Here is a 17496-nt window from a genome sequence, read left to right on the forward strand (position 1 = left end):
GAATGGGGGGATGGGGGAGGTGTTCAGTGCTGGGCCCTAGTGGGCTGAGGTAATGCTTGGCCTGGTCCTAATCACCGCTCAGCCGTAGCTCTCTGTCTGTGGGGGTGGCAGTCAGGGTAGCGGTCATCCAAATTCTGCATGGGCGCTGTTCCCATAGTAAAGCACAGTACAGTCAGGAAACTGCAGGTCTGTGTCAGAGTCAATGATTTATATATACACTAGATGACTGACAGGGGTGCTGTGTTGAAGCCCCGTGACTCCATCTTGGCACTCCCCATCGTTAAAAAAATAATAATAAATAATATTTTGGAAGCTATAGAAATGAATTTAAATGTCTACATTTGTTTTTGCCACATTTATTATATTACAGACACCTTAATGCATACTTTTAAATTAAATTATGTGAGCTATATATAAAAATTAAAAAATATAACTTTTTCCTTAAAGTATCATTTTTTGAAAGTTTTAATGTAACTGTCCCCAATATAAAAAAATGAATACTTAAATAGATATTTTATTTTTTTTAAAACATTTAATTAAAATACTGTAAAATTCCATTCATTCCTATAGAGGACTGCTTTTTCTGAGTAGTGCCAATATGGCCGACCGGTGGCTTCAAAGCCTCTCATTGGCCATTACATAGCATCATAAATCCAGGGTTTATATACTTCAGGGGTAGGCAACTATAGATTCGGAGCTGATGGTTGGGGGGGGACAAGTAAGTTATCCGTAGTTGGCTAGCTACCAAGCAAGGCATAAGAATGTTGCCAGCCAGTATGGCAATGTAACATTTAGAAAGAACGACTGGGTCGCATCCATTTCGCTACATTTCGCTACACTCGCATTAACATCTGCTAACCATGTGTATGTGACAAATAAATTTGATTTGATGTATAGAGAACAAAAAGACTGAATGACTGGGTCACGTCTCGGGCAACTGAAACGATAGAACGATCAGCCGGCTTGGGTAGAAACCCTAGATTTGTGTTGGGACTACATCTTGTGGAAAGATACAAAAGTATGAATAAATTCATCAAAATATTTTTTGGAATGAAATTATTTAAATCGGTATTTGAATATGTTGGGTAACCTGTTGTACAAAAATGACAATGCCCTCGAAGCCGGTGTTTGGAGGATATATCGGCACGGTTTCCCAACACACGTGCCAATATATCTTCCAAACACTGGCTTCTCAGGCATTATCATTTAATTGTACACTGCAAATTGACCACAACTAAGCCTGAAAAGAGATTGTATTTTTTAAATAATCATTTTATACCTTGATTACACTGAGACATGTTCACATATCTCAGATTTCCTCAATTAAACATTTTTTTTTGCTTAATTCCTGGTGATTTTACAGTATTTTCTAACCAAAAAATAAACGCATATATGGGGGACCAAAAAAAAACCATATACATCATTGGTCAGGGCTGGGGTTATGGATTATGGAATGGATATGTAACCTTATAAAATATCAGGCAGGTAAGTGGCTGTGACACAATATATCAATCCAGTAATCTAGGAAATATTCCATTGTTTGCTTTGTCAGTATACATTTAATACCTTCCAAGTTACAGCCATCTGTCATTTCCCCCCCTCCTTTGTTGATAACTTCTTATACATACAACTATGATATGTGGTTGTCTTACCTCGCTATCTTAAGATGAATGCTCTAACTGTAAATTGCTCTGGATAAAAGCGTCTGCTAAATTACTCAAATGTAAATGTAAAAAAAATGTAATATTTATGTGTGTGTATATGTAAATGCACACGTGTCATTTTCTGAGTCTGACTTTATTTACATGTTTATTTCCATCTCCTTGTGTACTGTGCACTCTTCCTATATTTATGGACATGTCTGTTTGGTTGTGTGTTGCAGGACTGTCTGAAGGAGTGTCAGGAGCAGATTGAGAGGGTCTTGGTGAGCAGCCTGCGCGAGGGGCGACAGCAGCAACAACAGCAGCATCAGCAGCAGGTCCAGCATGGCCCCAGCAGTAAGACCATGGATGAGCTGGATCAGTCAAGCACCCCAACAGACGTTCGCGACATCAACTTGTGAGCCTGCAAGAAGCAGTAGTGCATCCGAAATAAGCAACAAATCAACATAAAAAAACAAACTACCCCTTGAAAAAAGGGCTTTTGTAGAGTTTTTGTAGAGATTTTTTATTTTATAACACAAAAACATGCACCCATGTATTTTACGAAATCAAAGCTATTTTTAGATGTAAAATAGATATCCTTTAAAAGCTCTGACTTGATACACGAAAGCTCAATGGTGCCTCAGATATACAGAAGGGAAGCCAATCATATTTTGAGTTCTGTTTTTGATTGTTTAATCATAATAAAGTTATATTGAATAAGAAACCAATAGCTAAATAAGGCTTTTTAAAAAGTAGTGGTGAGTCCATTCAAGGCTTGCATATATGCGATCACATTTGGGGCAAGGTTTTTCTGTTTTTTGTTTTGTATTTTTTGTTTTGGTACATGTTGGTCTGCCTGAGATAGGAGCCCTATATGGGCTACACTGACCGTGAAAGGCAGGGCTGAATATGACATGGTTGGGCTGTGTGTTGGTGATAAGGGAAGCACTTTGCATGAATTGCAGAGTATTGTGCTAAGAAAGAGACAAGAAGGGTCCCAAATCCAGGGAACAGCCAAGTATATAATAGTGAATTACATTATTATTATTAAGAAACATGTTCGTGAATGAAGAGTAATAGATGTCAATAAGCTCTTTTTGTCAGGCTGCTTGTTCTTATGGGTGTGGGCATGCATCTGTGTGTGAGTGGGTTGGTGTGATTGCCGTGTGTGTGTGTGCACGTGTGTGTGTGTTGGAGCGTTATGGCTTGGCACTTGAGTGGGAAGACTAGACTGGTGATAAACTATGGAACAGGCAGGAGACAGGGATTATTTGCAGGGCATCTATGTTATATCACTGCCTTCAGTTAATATGCGTTGTCGGCCAACAAAAATCTGGGGATCTGAGTCCAGTTAGTGGGTGGAGGAATGGTGAAAGGGATGGAGAGAGGGGTGGCTGTGCTCCTTCGTTTTGTCTAGAAGAGTCAGCCGTGGACCCTCTGTTTTAGAAGTTTCATTTTGAGGTGTTTGTTTTTCACTGCCAACATACCAATCAAATATTGCCAGATAGCGTTTGTATTTTCATGTTATTGTTTTGTTCTTTTGGAGTTATGGAAGGAGCTTCAGGCTGCTTAGTGTCAGTAAGAAGGAGTGTGTGCCTCTCTAAGTGGTGCCCTAGATGAGATGAGAGGAGTGGTGGATGGAAGGAGTTAGGGGTGAACAGGTGTAGAAAGGGTTTGCTGCGCTGCAGAAGCAAGCTGCTGTGTAGAGGGAGGAAATGTAGGTGAGTTGCTGAAAGATACAGCAGAGGAGCCTAATGGCCTCAAATTATATCTATCAGATTTCTGCGTTTTGGGCAGATCGAGGCCACGGATGACGAATTAGGATCAATACCAGACTTTACGCTGCCAGCTCATTATTTGAGAATTAACTTTATTGGTTCATTAGAGGACAGAGAAATGTATTGGAGCAGGGGAAGATTTGTGATCATTGCATCTGTAGTCCCTCATAGTTGTTTCAACACGCCTATGATTTCAACAGCAAAGCACTTAGAAAACATGCTCCCCAAGGGACAAATTAAATGGTTACGGTGTGGGAGTCTATGGATGTTTTCTGTTTTCTTGTGATATTTTTCTTTGATTTAATTTGTAGGGCTGGTTTCCCCACATTGAGGCCTAACACCTTACGATATGAGGACATTCCGATCTAAAAACATTCCGAAAAGTGCAAGATGAAAGGGCCATCTGACCATTTCATGTGTTTTAGCAAATAATTAATGCCAATTTCAAAAATTCTAGAGACCTTTATGATTTCAGTTTTATGATTTTGTTTTAGAAGTTATCACATTATGAAATATTTGTTATACTTGAATTTTCTATTTGATCTGCTTCACAGCAACAACAAAAAAGTCACATGGGTGAGGAACTATAAAGAAAATGTTACCATAACATCAGATTTTTGCACATGTTCTGAGGGCAATTGAGGTTTTCTTTCAAACAAATGAAACTGGTCTATATTCAAGGCTACCTTATTGATAGTTTTGCTCGTAGAACCTGGCCTATTGTCTTTGGGGATACCCCTGTGTAGCTGTCTCTGTGTGAACCCCTCTCCTTCCGAGTGATTGCTGCTTCAGTCACTTCATTGGCATGGGGTTCAATCAGTTACCCAAACGTCAGAATTCAACAAGTTAACTTCCAAGACTGACAACAGGGTACATCGCCAACACAAGGTAGCTTTCCTTTGACTCACACAAAATTCTCAATGCTACATTTAAAGGGGGCTTTGGTATGTGTGGGTGCTTGAGTGTTTGTGTGTACGTGAGTATGTGTGTGGTAGGTAGCTATGAGGGGAAGTTGAGGATTCAGTGTTTTAGCAGGCTAACGTTTTCAAGAAACAAATCTTATAAACCAGGCCATCTTCAACCTCTCAACAAAAACTAGCCCCTGTTCATCATTGCCAAGAATGTCAGCCTTTTTTTGTTTTTTGCAAGCTCTATTCTGAGCAAAGATTATGATTTAGTTTTTGGACTGTTCGGTTTGAATTTGTAAATACACCTCCTTAAAGTTGTGTTTGTTTTATTTTATGGGGTGTCCAGACCTAATGGAGTTTGTGGAGTGTTTGTAAGGGGTTAGATACTGTATTCCAAAGTGAAGAGAGATGGAGGTGGTGTGAAGACATCATAAAGTGTCAATATTTGTATTGAGTTATTATTATTGTCTTTTTGCGCTGCTAAAAGCTATGATTTTGTTTCATTCTTATATATAAAAAAAATAACATGACTTAGTTGTGATGTCACTTGAGTGTGCTGCTATTTTATAAACATTTGTATTATAATATAATTATTTTACCGCTTAAGAGATACATTCAGAATACTGAAGTAGATGGTAATAGAAGAACATGAAATAAGTATTCGACTGGAAATGTTCTTTGTACAGGTTGCTTAGATAGCATGTTTTCTTTTCATTTTGATCTATTTTGCTCTCCTTTCTCGGTCACATTCTGCAAATGCGGTATCTCTATACCTCAGGTTTACTGGACAAAAAAATAATATCTCAATACCTCACAACTCTACAGTTTTTAGGGAGCCTGGGAAGGGTAACAGTACAGTAGGAAGCACAGTAGTTTGTCGGTTGTGAAATGTACTGACCGTGTTGGGTGGCATACATGCAAGGCTCCCACCTGGACTTAAACCCTAGTGGATGGGACACAACAACCAGTCACCACTTCCTCTGTCAGTTTAAAGTGATACCATGTTCATTGTGGTGCTAAATGTGAGATTCATGTGACATTCATTGCAAAGATAAATGTGAAAATGTCTGAGTATATGGCTTGTACCAATTACATTGAACGTCAATAAATTTTGGTTCCTAAGCTTGATTTGATGAGCTTAGTTGATCTGGTATGTGCCAGGTTCTATTGTCTGGAAAACTTACACAAAATGGCTAAACCAATCAATCAAACACCTCACCACATACTGTATCTGACATGGGGAAGTGTGTTTCAACAGCGTGGATTTGTATTTAGTTGTCCCCATCCACTATAAATTACATCATGTACCTCAGAAATGTCTGTTGCACAACCGCTGTTCAATAAACTTCTGCTTTAAAGAGTGTGACACCATATCAGTCCAATGTTATTCTCACTTCTGTTTTCTTTTTGTATGTCATTATGGTTAGTGGAGCAGATTGTGAGATGTGATTGTGAACATACAGTGAGGTGAACATTAGAGGGTGCTGTAGTCATGAAACCAAGAGGACCTGGGAGATGTTAGTGGAGTGGAGCTGAGATTGTGTGGCAGGCCGCAGTCTTGTTTTAAAAACAAAAGCTAAGATGACGGACATCATGTTTACCCCCTGCTTGAACCAAAATCTCCCATTTAAGAACGTAGACGGCTTAAATCAATTGGATGGTAGACAGACAAATGAGGTGAATGTGGTTATTTCTGTTTCTTCCCCTGTATGACATCCTTTTAAACACACTCTAATCTGTCCAGTTTCAGGCAAGTGGGGGATTGGTGTCTGAGTTTGTCCTCTTACTCTGGGACCCTAAGGCACTCTTACACAGCTTGTGAGGCTGTTTTTTGGGGGGACTGGATCATGTAGGCCTAGTAAGTGAATAAGTTGGTTTCAAAGTTCTGTATTGACAACTTCTGTTTATGATTAATCAGCTCTATATTGGTCTGTTTGAAAGGATCAGTTAAAGTGTTGTTAAGGATCAAGGCATGCTGTATGATCAATAAACTCACCATGAATGAAATCCATTGTCCCTTTTTATGATTTTGACAAATTGTTTTATCTTACTAATAAAATCTTCTCTCACTCACTCTTTAGGGACCTTTTTATTGCAAACTGTTAAAGGCCCAGTACAGACAGTCAAAAACGTGATTATATATATTTCCACACTATGAAGTTGGAATAATACTGCGAAATTGTGAAAAGTTATGATAATGCCATTTTTGTGTAAGAGCTGTTTGAAAAGACCGCCTGAAATTTCAGCATGTTTTGTTGGGATGGAGCGTTGGCCAGCCTGGCGACATCACCAGGCAATATAAGTTAATAGACCAATAAAAAAGAGTGATGAACCTCTCTGCCAATAATAGATGGTTTTCAGGTTAAATATCCCTCCTATTAGGCTCGTCCAATTAGGTCACGTAGACCACTCCCAGACAGTCTAAACTAAATTCTTGATTGAGAAATTAATTTTCTGTTTCTTTTTGACTTTATATTGACAAAAACAACAGTAATGTACTTAATTGTTACCCAGAAATGATTTTATATTTAAATACCAAGGTCCGCATTGGGCCTTTAAAGCAAAACATTTTTTTAAGCAGATATAAACATGGTTCACAGGATGAGTTGTATAACGAAGCAGGCACTCTATCATGTCAGAATTCTCTCTTAAAACCTCTTTCCGCTCAGATCCCTTTAGCGGGATCATTTTCGTCAAAATCTGGTGAATTGCAGAGCGCCAAATTCAAATTAAATTACTAAAAATATTTCATTTTCATGAAATCACAAGTGCAATACACCAAAACACAGTTTAACTTGTTAATCCAGCAGGCGTGTCAGATTTCAAAAAGGCTTTACAGTGAAAGCAAACTATGCGATCATGTGAGGACAGTTCTCAGCAGACAAAACATTACAAACAGCTAGAAGCAAAGTAGATTGGTCACGAAAGTCAGAAAAGCAATACATTAATCGCTTACCTTTGATCTTCGTATGTTTGCACTCACAAGACTCCCAGTTACACAATAAATGTTTGTTTTGTTCGATAAAGATTCTCTCTATATCCAAAAACCTCCATTTGGTTGGCGCGTTTTGTTCAGTAATCCACAGGCTCGTGCGGTTACGACGGGCAGACAATAATTCCAAATGTCACGCCCTGGCCTTAGTATTTTGTGTTTTCTTTATTATTTTGGTCAGGCCAGGGTGTGACATGGGTATTTATGTGGTCTGTTTTGTCTAGGTTTTTTTTGTAGGGTATGGGATTGTGGTTAGTGAAGTAGTCTAGGTAAGTCTATGGTTGCATAGAGTGGTTCTCAATCAGAGGCAGGTGTTTATCGAGTATTTCGTGGGTGATTGTTCCTGTCTCTTTTCACGTTTCTTGTTTTTGTATATTGTTCATTTTTCATCTTTTATTAAAGATGTATAAAGATAACCACGCTGCATTTTGGTCCTCCACTCTTTCACCAGAAGAAAACCGTAACACCAAATAGTATCCGTAAGGTTCGTAGAACCATGTCAAATGTTTTTTTTTATAATCAATCTTCAGGTTGTTTTTACAATAAATAATCGATAATATTTCAAACGGACGGTAGCCTTTTCGATAGAAGAGAGAAAGAAAAGGTCTCGCTCCCGGCGCGCATGCATGCACAAATCTGAGGACATCTGGCTATCCACTGACACGATGTGATCACTCTCGCTAATTTTTCAGAATAAAAGCCTGAAACTATGTCAAAATACTGTTCACACCTTATGGAAGCCATAGGGAAAGGAATCTGGTTGATATCCCTTTAAATGGAGGATAAGCTTGCAATGGAAAAGAGTAGTTTCAGAAAAACAACACTTCCTGGATGGATTTTCCTCAGGATTTCGCCTGCAGTTATCAGTTCTGTTATACTCACAGACAATATTTTGACAGTTTTGGAAACTTTAGAGTGTTTTCTATCCTAATCTGCCAATTATATGCATATTCTAGCTTCTGGGCCTGAGGAATAGGCAGTTTACTTTGGGCACATTTTTCATCCAAACATTAAAATACTGCCCCCAAGCCTATGTGCAATCATTAGTCTAAATACAAAATCTGGAGTGAATCTGATGTATGGTTCATAAGTAGAATATGATTTTGAACATTAGCGTTACATATGCAAATAATAAGTTATTAATAGTTCCCTTGTTAAAAAAAATATAAATAAAAAAAATTCAGTGTGGTTCATCTTAGTGTGGTTCATTGACGAATACGCTGATTCGGTGTGCGGATTCATTAGAACGTGCGTTGAAGATGTCGTTCCCATAGCAACGATTAAAACATTCCCTAACCAGAAACCGTGGATTGATGGCAGCATTCGCGTGAAACTGAAAGCGCGAACCACTGCTTTTAATCAGGGCAAGGTGACTGGTAACATGACCGAATACAAACAGTGCAGCTATTCCCTCCGTAAGGCTATCAAACAAGCTAAGCGTCAGTATAGAGACAAAGTAGAATCTCAATTCAACGGCTCAGACACAAGAGGTATGTGACAGGGTCTACAGTCAATCACGGACTACAAGATGAAATCCAGCTCAGTCACGGACCAGGATGTCTTGCTCCCAGGCAGACTAAATAACTTTTTTGCCCGCTTTGAGGACAATACAGTGCCACTGACACTGCCTGCAACGGAAACATGCGGTCTCTCCTTCACTGCAGCCGAGGTGAGTAAAACATTTAAACGTGTTAACCCTCGCAAGGCTGCAGGCCCAGACAGCATCCCCAGCCGCGCCCTCAGAGCATGCGCAGACCAGCTGGCTGGTGTGTTTACGGACATATTCAATCAATCCCTATACCAGTCTGCTGTTCCCACATGCTTCAAGAGGGCCACCATTGTTCCTGTTCCCAAGAAAGCTAAGGTAACTGAGCTAAACGACTACCGCCCCGTAGCACTCACTTCCGTCATCATGAAGTGCTTTGAGAGACTAGTCAAGGACCATATCACCTCCACCCTACCTGACACCCTAGATCCATTCCAAATTGCTTACCGCCCAAATAGGTCCACAGACGACGCAATCTCAACCACACTGCACACTGCCCTAACCCATCTGGACAAGAGGAATACCTATGTGAGAATGCTGTTCATCGACTACAGCTCGGCATTTAACACCATAGTACCCTCCAAGCTCGTCATCAAACTCGAGACCCTGGGTCTCGACCCCGCCCTGTGCAACTGGGTACTGGACTTCCTGACGGGCCGCCCCCAGGTGGTGAGGGTAGGCAACAACATCTCCACCCCGCTGATCCTCAACACTGGGGCCCTACAAGGGTGCGTTCTGAGCCCTCTCCTGTACTCACTGTTCACCCACGACTGCGCGGAAACGCACGCCTCCAACTCAATCATCAAGTTTGCGGACGACACAACAGTGGTAGGCTTGATTACCAACAACGACGAGACGGCCTACAGGGAGGAGGTGAGGGCCCTCGGAGTGTGGTGTCAGGACAATAACCTCACACTCAACGTCAACAAAACTAAGGAGATGATTGTGGACTTCAGGAAACAGCAGAGGGAACACCCCCCTATCCACATCGATGGAACAGTAGTGGAGAGGGTAGTAAGTTTTAAGTTCCTCGGCATACACATCACAGACAAACTAAATTGGTCCACTCACACAGACAGCATCGTGAAGAAGGCGCAGCAGCGCCTCTTCAACCTCAGGAGGCTGAAGAAATTTGGCTTGTCACCAAAAACACTCACAAACTTCTACAGATGCACAATCGAGAGCATCCTGGCGGGCTGTATCACCGCCTGGTACGGCAACTGCTCCGCCCACAACCGTAAGGCTCTCCAGAGGGTAGTGAGGTCTGCACAACGTATCACCGGGGGCAAACTACCTGCCCTCCAGGACACCTACACCACCCGATGTTACAGGAAGGCCATAAAGATCATCAAGGACAACACCCACCCGAGCCAATGCCTGTTCACCCCGCTATCATCCAGAAGGCGAGGTCAGTACAGGTGCATCAAAGCTGGGACAGAGAGACTGAAAAACAGCTTCTATCTCAAGGCCATCAGACTGTTAAACAGCAACCACTAACATTGAGTTGCTGCTGCCAACACACTGACTCAACTCCAGCCACTTCAATAATGGGAATTGATGGGAAAGGATGTAAAATATATCACTAGCCACTTTAAACAATGCTACCTAATATAATGTTTACATACCCTACATTATTCATCTCATATGTATACGTATATACTGTACTCTATCATCTACTGCATCCTTATGTAATACATGTATCACTAGCCACTTTAACTATGCCACTTTGTTTACATACTCATCTCATATGTATATACTGTACTCGATACCATCTCTGTATCTTGCCTATGCTGCTCTGCACCATCACTCATTCATATCTTTATGTACATATTCTTTATCCCCTTACACTGTGTATAAGATATTAGTTTTGGAATTGTTAGTTAGATTACTTGTTGGTTATTACTGCATTGTCAGAACTGGAAGCACAAGCATTTCGCTACACTCGCATTAACATCTGCTAACCATGTGTATGTGACAAATAAAATTTGATTTGATTTGTTTTGATAGGTCCGTCCATGATAGCAATGACAAGATGAAAGGCCACTGTGAAGTGGATTTAGAAAGGATTTAAATGGACACGTAAAATCAGATTTCCTGATTTATCAATAACTCAGCCATCTCTTAAATCAATCCCGGTTTGCGTAGCTTGGATTTATGGTTCATGAGAAGCAGTTTTCCAAAATTGAGGAAAATGTTTATTGATGGACCTTTTGGGTCATTGAGACAAATTTGTTCAGCATGAGGAAAGACACCTACACACAAAGTTTCAAGTGTCGAGGTAAACGGGCGGCAGATATGACTGTTTCTAGTGAGACCACTTATAGCAGCGACTCCTATAGGCCAAACGGAGCCGTTGATCTTGACCAAGTTTCTCATGGCTTCTTGTTTCTGTGTGCTAAATTAGAAGAAAAAAAGTTACCAATCTATGCTTGAGTGATATGCCTATGGGAAAATATGTTTTTTAAAGAATAACAATAGGTTTCACAGCTTGGCTGAAACGATAATAATGTATAGGCAATTTGTTTTACTGCATTTTACATTAAATACACCATATAAAATGCTATCTTACCATTTTAATGTCATCCCTGTACTAGAAGGGACATGGCCAATCATATTGCAGAGCGTCTTTACGTCATTACCGTATACACAGACGTGCTCGTGCTGTGTTTTTGCAGGTGACAGGAAGAAAGTTCATATTGAAGAATTGCGATTTAAGGTTCATCAACTACCTCAAATTTAAAAGGATAACGATGCTTACCTTTGGCATAACGATAGTTCGACAGTAAGTGGGCATTATTCAGAAGATACTAGCGGTCGATTCATTACTATTCAGTGTATGTGTGTTTCCATTTGCAATGCAACTGTAAACTGTAGCCCGATACTGTTGCTACATACAGTGAATGGTTATTGACAAGGTGCACGTCAAAAACGGATAAATGCTTATCATAGTACAATTTAGAATTTGAATGGCTTGCATGCTATCAGTGCATGGCCATCGCACAGACGCATTACGCTGAGCTGGTGTCGCATTACTCCAGTCTCCAACGGCTGGAGTGAACGTCAAGACAAAGGTCAGACTGGACTGAGTGCGAATGTTCAGCCTTGCTTCTCATGAAATGTCAAGGAGTTACAGCAATCCTGTTCAAGTCGATCACTGCTTCAATAGTAATCCAGTTTGATTAAAGAGAAATACCCTACTACTAACTAAACCATCCATTTAGATCTATTTCTCATTAGATGGGGCTGTCTATTCTATGTTATTATTGTCTTATTACATGCTTATAGATAGAATACAATTCAATACAGAACTATGTTATTATTGTCTTATTACATGCTTATAGATAGTTCTGTATTGAATTGTATTCTATGTTATTCTTGTCTTATTACATGCTTATAGATAGTTCTGTATTGAATTGTATTCTATGTTATTATTGTCTTATTACATGCTTATAGATAGTTTTTTTCCCCAGTGGTGAAACAGAATGGAATAAAAAAGGCCTCCTACAAGGTATGATTGACTGTAAAAGCACATCTGTGTCTTTGTTTTGATACTGTTTTGGATACATTAAAGCAGTGGTTTCCAACCTTTTTCGGTTACTGTACCACCAACTGAATTTTGCTCTCCCCGGAGTACCCCTGAAATACCCCCCCTTGTGCATTTTACCAGTAAGCCTATGGTCTCATGAGCTTTCTCAGGTAACACCTGTGGTCCTAATACCCCTGGTTGGGAACCACTGCATTAGAAAGACTCTTGGATGAAATGGGTCGAAATGCACAAGGTTATAGCTTTGGAACAGATCATCCCAATAGATTTCCTAGATTTCATGTTTCAATGGCATATCACTGTGGCCTAAAGTATCACGCCAATCCTGGGCATTTCCCAATCCCCCAGGCCAGGCGATAGACTCGTCTCTATCAGACATAGGGATGCAGCAGGCAGAGGCTGCAGGAAAATATCTCAAAGACGTCAAGTTCACCAACGTGTTTGTCAGTGACATGGCCCGTGCCCGCCAGGTGAGTGGTGATGATGATCACAGACCCCTTAGCATCTTTTAGAATATAATTGGACCCCATTATTATGTGTTGGGATGGCCCGCGGATTAGATTTGATTGTGTAGGTAGAAGTTTATGAAAAAAATCTCTCCTGTATGTGAATGGTTGTTTTGTCTGTTTTGTTACAGACTTGCGAAGCAATTGTAAAACACAACAGTAGTTGCTCTGGCCTAGAAATTGTCACCGATCCATCACTTAAAGAGAGGGTGAGTACCCTTTCTCTGGGCTAAAGGTTGTCAATATCTTGTTTCCATAGATGCGGTTTTCATTCTCAGTGTGTGTGTGTGTTTGTTTGCGCGTGAGGGTGTGTGTGTCATACATGACCTTGTTCTATGACCTTGTGTGTTTTTGTACTCAAGGCCATACAGTAAAGAGCCTGTTATTTTTCAGAGTTTTGGGAGTGCCGAGGGGGGCTTGGTGGTGGACATGAAGAACATGGCTACAGCGGCTGGTCAATCATGGCTGGACTTCACCCCTCCAGGGGGAGAGACTATAGAACAGGTGAGTCACTCTGGGGGATCCTGAGGGCATTGCTCTTTCTATCTCTCTCTATCTCGCACTCTCTGAAATACTGATGGGAGACCAGATGCAATACATTTTAGCAACACTAGATGGCAACTTTGGTATGCTTTACACAGGGTAATCCATCCTTGACTCTGAAGATGTCCAATACATGTTTTGCATAACAGGTCCCTTCATCTAATTAATTTGATTGAGGTTTGTCTGCTTGATGCTTTTGAAGTGGGGATCAAAGTACATAGGCCTTTGGTGCCACACAATGACCGTTTGAAAAGTCGTTGGAGAAATTAATTTTAAAAGTGTGGGGGAATGTTCCATTGAGACCAAGAATGTACATCGACTTGCCAATTAGGACTCAGCTTGCAGGTCACACGTTCAGTGTCAGTGTGATCCAACAGCTAGTTTATGTGACAGAATGGCCCCCGGGCCCAGTAACACTCTTGCCCCAGGATGGTGTCAACCAGTCTGTTGTGTGGGTGGAGGAAGGGAATGGGAAGGATGAGTCTGTGTTGTGAATAAGAGTGCTTTGTTCTGTATTAGATGAAGATGCGGATCAAAGAGTTTCTGGAGCACCTGTTCCAGCGCATGGTGGCTGACCACTGCAGACCAGGACAGAGGGAGACAGGGATGCCAGAGGGGGATCTTGCAGGCAAGCCAGATGATGGGACCAGAGATGTTCCTGCCCATGCCCTGGTGGTCAGCCATGGGGCCCTAATACGTGTGGCCATGCGCTACCTTGTGGATGAGCTAAAGTGTCCTTTACCCCAGGGGTTGGACATGTCCCATGTGATCGCTCTCTGTCCCAACACGGGCATATGTCGGTTTATCTTCACTGTGACAAAAAGGGATGCGGGCGTCACCCTCTCAGCCATCCGCTGTGTTTTCATCAACAGGTGCGAGCACATCTAAGAGGAGGGGTAGAGTGGAGGGGGTTGAAGGAAATAATCTCCTGGTTCACTATATAGGGCCGACTAGAACCGTATTGTGCCGTTTGGGATATTTTCTTTTCACATTGTCCTTTCTAGCATGGTTCCAGCAACTATGGTAGATAGGCAAAGTGGTACTGGGCTGGCCTGACTCGCCTTGGCCTCTTGAGTGTTTGCCGGGCTGACTAAGATATACACAGACTCCATATAGGAATCTGGTTGAGTTATTTAAAATTATTTTAAGGCATACACTACCGGTCTAAAGTTTCATAACACCTACACATTCAAGAGTTTTTCCTTTTTTTCCTTCTTTTTTTAAAACTATTTTCTACATTGTAGAATAATAGTGAAGACATCAAAACTATAAAATAACACATATGGAATCATGTAGTAACCAAAAAAGTGTTCAACATTTTCTATTTGAGATTCTTCACCCTTTGCCTTGATAACAGCTTTGCACACGTTTGGCATTCTCTCAACCAGCTTCATGAGGTAGTCACCTGGAATGCATTTCAATTAACAGGTATGCCTTCTTCAAAGATAATTAGTGGAATTTCTTTCCTTCTTAATGTGTTTGAGCTTATCAGTTGTGTTGTGACAAGATAGGGGGTGGTATACAGAAGATAGCCCTATTTAGTAAAAGACCAAGTCCATATATGGCAAGAACAGCTCAAATAAGCGAAGAGAAATGACAGTCCATCATTACTTTAAGACATGAAGTTCAGTCAATACGGAAAATTTCACAAACTTTGAACGTTTCTTCAAGTGCAGTCGCAAAAACCATCAAGCGCTATGATGAAACTGGCTCTCATGAGGACCATCACTGGAATGGAAGACCCAGAGATACCTATGCTGCAGAGGATAAGTTCATTACCAGCCTCAGAAAATGCAGCCCAAATAAATGCTTCAAAGAGTTCAAGTAACAGACACATCTCAAAATCAACTGTTCAGAGGAGACTGTGTGAATCAGGCCTTCATGGTCGAATTGCCGCAAAGAAACCACAACTAAAGGACACCAATAATAAGAAGAGACTTGCTTGGGCCAAGAAACACGAGCAATGGACATTATACCCGTGAAAATTTGTCCAAATTGGAGATTTTTGGCTCCAACCGCCATGTCTTTGTGTAACCCGGCGTGGGTGAACGGATGATCTCCAAATGTGTATATCCCACCGTAAAGCATGGAGGAGGAGGTGTTATGGTGTAGGGGTGCTTTGCTGGTGACATTGTCTGTGATTAATTTAGCCAAGTAGGAGAGTGATGGAGTGCTGCATCAGATGACCTGGTCTCCATAATCTCCCGACATCAACCAAATTGAGATGGTTTAGGATGAGTCGGACCACAGAGTGAAGGAAATGCAGCCAACAAGGGCTCAGCATATGTGGGAACTCCTTCAAGACTGTCGGAAAAGCATTCCAGGGGAAGCTGGTTGAGATAATGCCAAGATTGTGCAAAGCTATCATCAAGGCAAAGGGTGTCTATTTGAAGAATCTCAAATATAAAATATATTTTGATTTGTTTAAAACTTTTTTTGGTTACTACATGATTCCATATGTGCTATTGCATAGTGCTTTTGTCTTCACTATTATTCTACAAAGTAGAAAATAGCAAAAATAAAGAAAAGCCCTTGAATGAGTAGGTGTTCTAAAATTTTGGACCGGTAGTGTATATGTATTTGTCTGATTGTGTTGCATAATGTACATTAAAATACTATGAAGATTGAGAAAATGAACGATCATATTTTGAAGCTCTCCTATTCCATCTCATCACTGCGCCGTGCATAACCAGCTGACTTGTTAAAAACCTACAGCACTGTCTTTGAAATTCAAATTTCATATTCATTGACACCATCTAAATGTTCTCTATGTTACCGGTAGTTTGATTTGGTGAGTGAAATGTGGGCGTTTGGCTTATTCTACAAATGTTCAAATAAAAAAAATGCTGATAAATAAAGAACACTCTTTAAGAAACATATTAAAAACAGACTTGTTTATCCAGGCACAATGCCTTTTCGTATTACTTAAACTTTTGGCTGGTTTAATGTATTTCTTTATACATCTTTTAACATCACATCTCCTTCTTGCAACTACTCATATCATGTTCTATCTGTTGTTGTCTTGAAAAACAGAACTTCATGCTCATGAAAGGCTATTTGTGATTGACCAGTTTTACCTCTTGGAATCCAACCACAATGTTAATGAATGAATGCTGGGTAACACTTTATATTAAGTTGTCTAAACCTATGTAGTAATACTGTAATTATACCAGTAATACATAGTAGTCAGGAGAGTAGGATAATTGCATAGTAATTGAGTTTTCGCCTTTACAAAAGAGGGAGATGGACCGTTCTTCCTTCCACTGGCGTAATAACTAAAACCACTCAACCCCATTACTATGCTATTAGAAAACAACAATGTTGTGACTGTAGTAATTACAGCATTACTACTAATGTAAAGTGTTACCTAGAGCTACATTGAAAGCAGTACGAACAAGGTGTGATTATGAACCTAGTGTGAAACAATTCTTTCAAATGCTATGTACATTAGTAATATGTCAGAATTAGTCATATTTAGATCTGTTTCCGTTTACACTAAACAAAAATATAAATGCAAAGTTTTGGTACCATGTTTCATGAACTGAAATAAAAGATCCCAGAAATGTTCCAAATGCACAAAAAGCATATTTATGTCAAATTTGTTTACATCCCTGTTAGTGAGCATTTCTCCTTTGCCATGATAATCCATCCACCTAACAGGTGTGGCATATCAAGAAGCTAATTAAATGCCACGATCATTACACAGGTGCACCTTGTGGTGGGGACAATAAAAGGCCACTCTAAAATGTGCAGTTTTGTCACAGATGTCTCAAGCTTTGAGAGAGCGTGCAATTGGCATGCTGACTGCAGGAATATCCACCAGAGCTGTTGCCAGATAATTTAATGTTAATTTCTCTACCATAAGCTGCCTCCAACGTTATTTTAGAGAATTTGGCTGTCCATCCAATAGGTTTCACAACTGCAGACCACGTGTAACCATGCCAGCCCAGGTCCTCCACATCTGGTTTCGTCATCTGCGGGAACTTCTGAGATCAGCCACCCGGACTGCTGATGAAACTGTGGGTTTGCACAACTA

The 17496-nt window shown here is 40.5% G+C and overlaps 2 protein-coding genes across 6 annotated transcripts in view; both read left to right on the forward strand.

Annotated features, from left to right (window-relative positions):
- LOC135509133 (G1/S-specific cyclin-D2-like) overlaps window positions 1–6336 on the forward strand; it is a 293467-nt gene extending 287131 nt beyond the window's left edge. For 3 of the 4 annotated variants that reach the window (XM_064929530.1, XM_064929529.1, XM_064929528.1), the window contains one exon: window positions 1883–6336. In XM_064929530.1, the coding sequence (XP_064785602.1) occupies window positions 1883–2062 (180 nt within the window). In that variant the 3' untranslated portion in view covers window positions 2063–6336. The remainder of the gene's footprint in view (window positions 1–1882) is intronic. The other variant, XM_064929531.1, reaches the window with a different exon arrangement.
- Window positions 6337–11518: 5182 nt separating this feature from the next.
- Window positions 11519–16363, forward strand: tigara (TP53 induced glycolysis regulatory phosphatase a). Of its 2 annotated transcripts, none has more exons than XM_064929532.1 (6): window positions 11519–11649; window positions 12338–12375; window positions 12760–12881; window positions 13049–13126; window positions 13311–13421; window positions 13980–16363. In XM_064929532.1, exons 1-6 carry the CDS (start codon window positions 11618–11620, stop codon window positions 14346–14348), a joined length of 750 nt encoding a protein of 249 aa, XP_064785604.1. In that variant the 5' UTR covers window positions 11519–11617; the 3' UTR covers window positions 14349–16363. The 2 variants fall into 2 exon arrangements, with proteins under 2 accessions (XP_064785604.1, XP_064785605.1); XM_064929533.1 differs by having other exon boundaries at window positions 11563–11649; window positions 12325–12375.
- The last annotated feature ends 1133 nt before the right edge of the window (window positions 16364–17496 follow it).

This window comes from Oncorhynchus masou, chromosome 22, assembly GCF_036934945.1.
Source record: "Oncorhynchus masou masou isolate Uvic2021 chromosome 22, UVic_Omas_1.1, whole genome shotgun sequence".
Lineage (NCBI taxonomy): Eukaryota > Metazoa > Chordata > Actinopteri > Salmoniformes > Salmonidae > Oncorhynchus > Oncorhynchus masou.

What these genes read in the sequence shown, in the direction of transcription:
- tigara (XM_064929532.1), top strand. Translation starts at nt 11,618, where the DNA reads ATGCTTACCTTTGGCATAACGATAGTTCGACA. An exon ending in ACATGGCCCGTGCCCGCCAG is followed by an intron (nt 12,882 to 13,048) that starts GTGAGTGGTGAT and finishes GTTTTGTTACAG; the next exon opens with ACTTGCGAAGCAATTGTAAA. An exon ending in ATCCATCACTTAAAGAGAGG is followed by an intron (nt 13,127 to 13,310) that starts GTGAGTACCCTT and finishes GTTATTTTTCAG; the next exon opens with AGTTTTGGGAGTGCCGAGGG.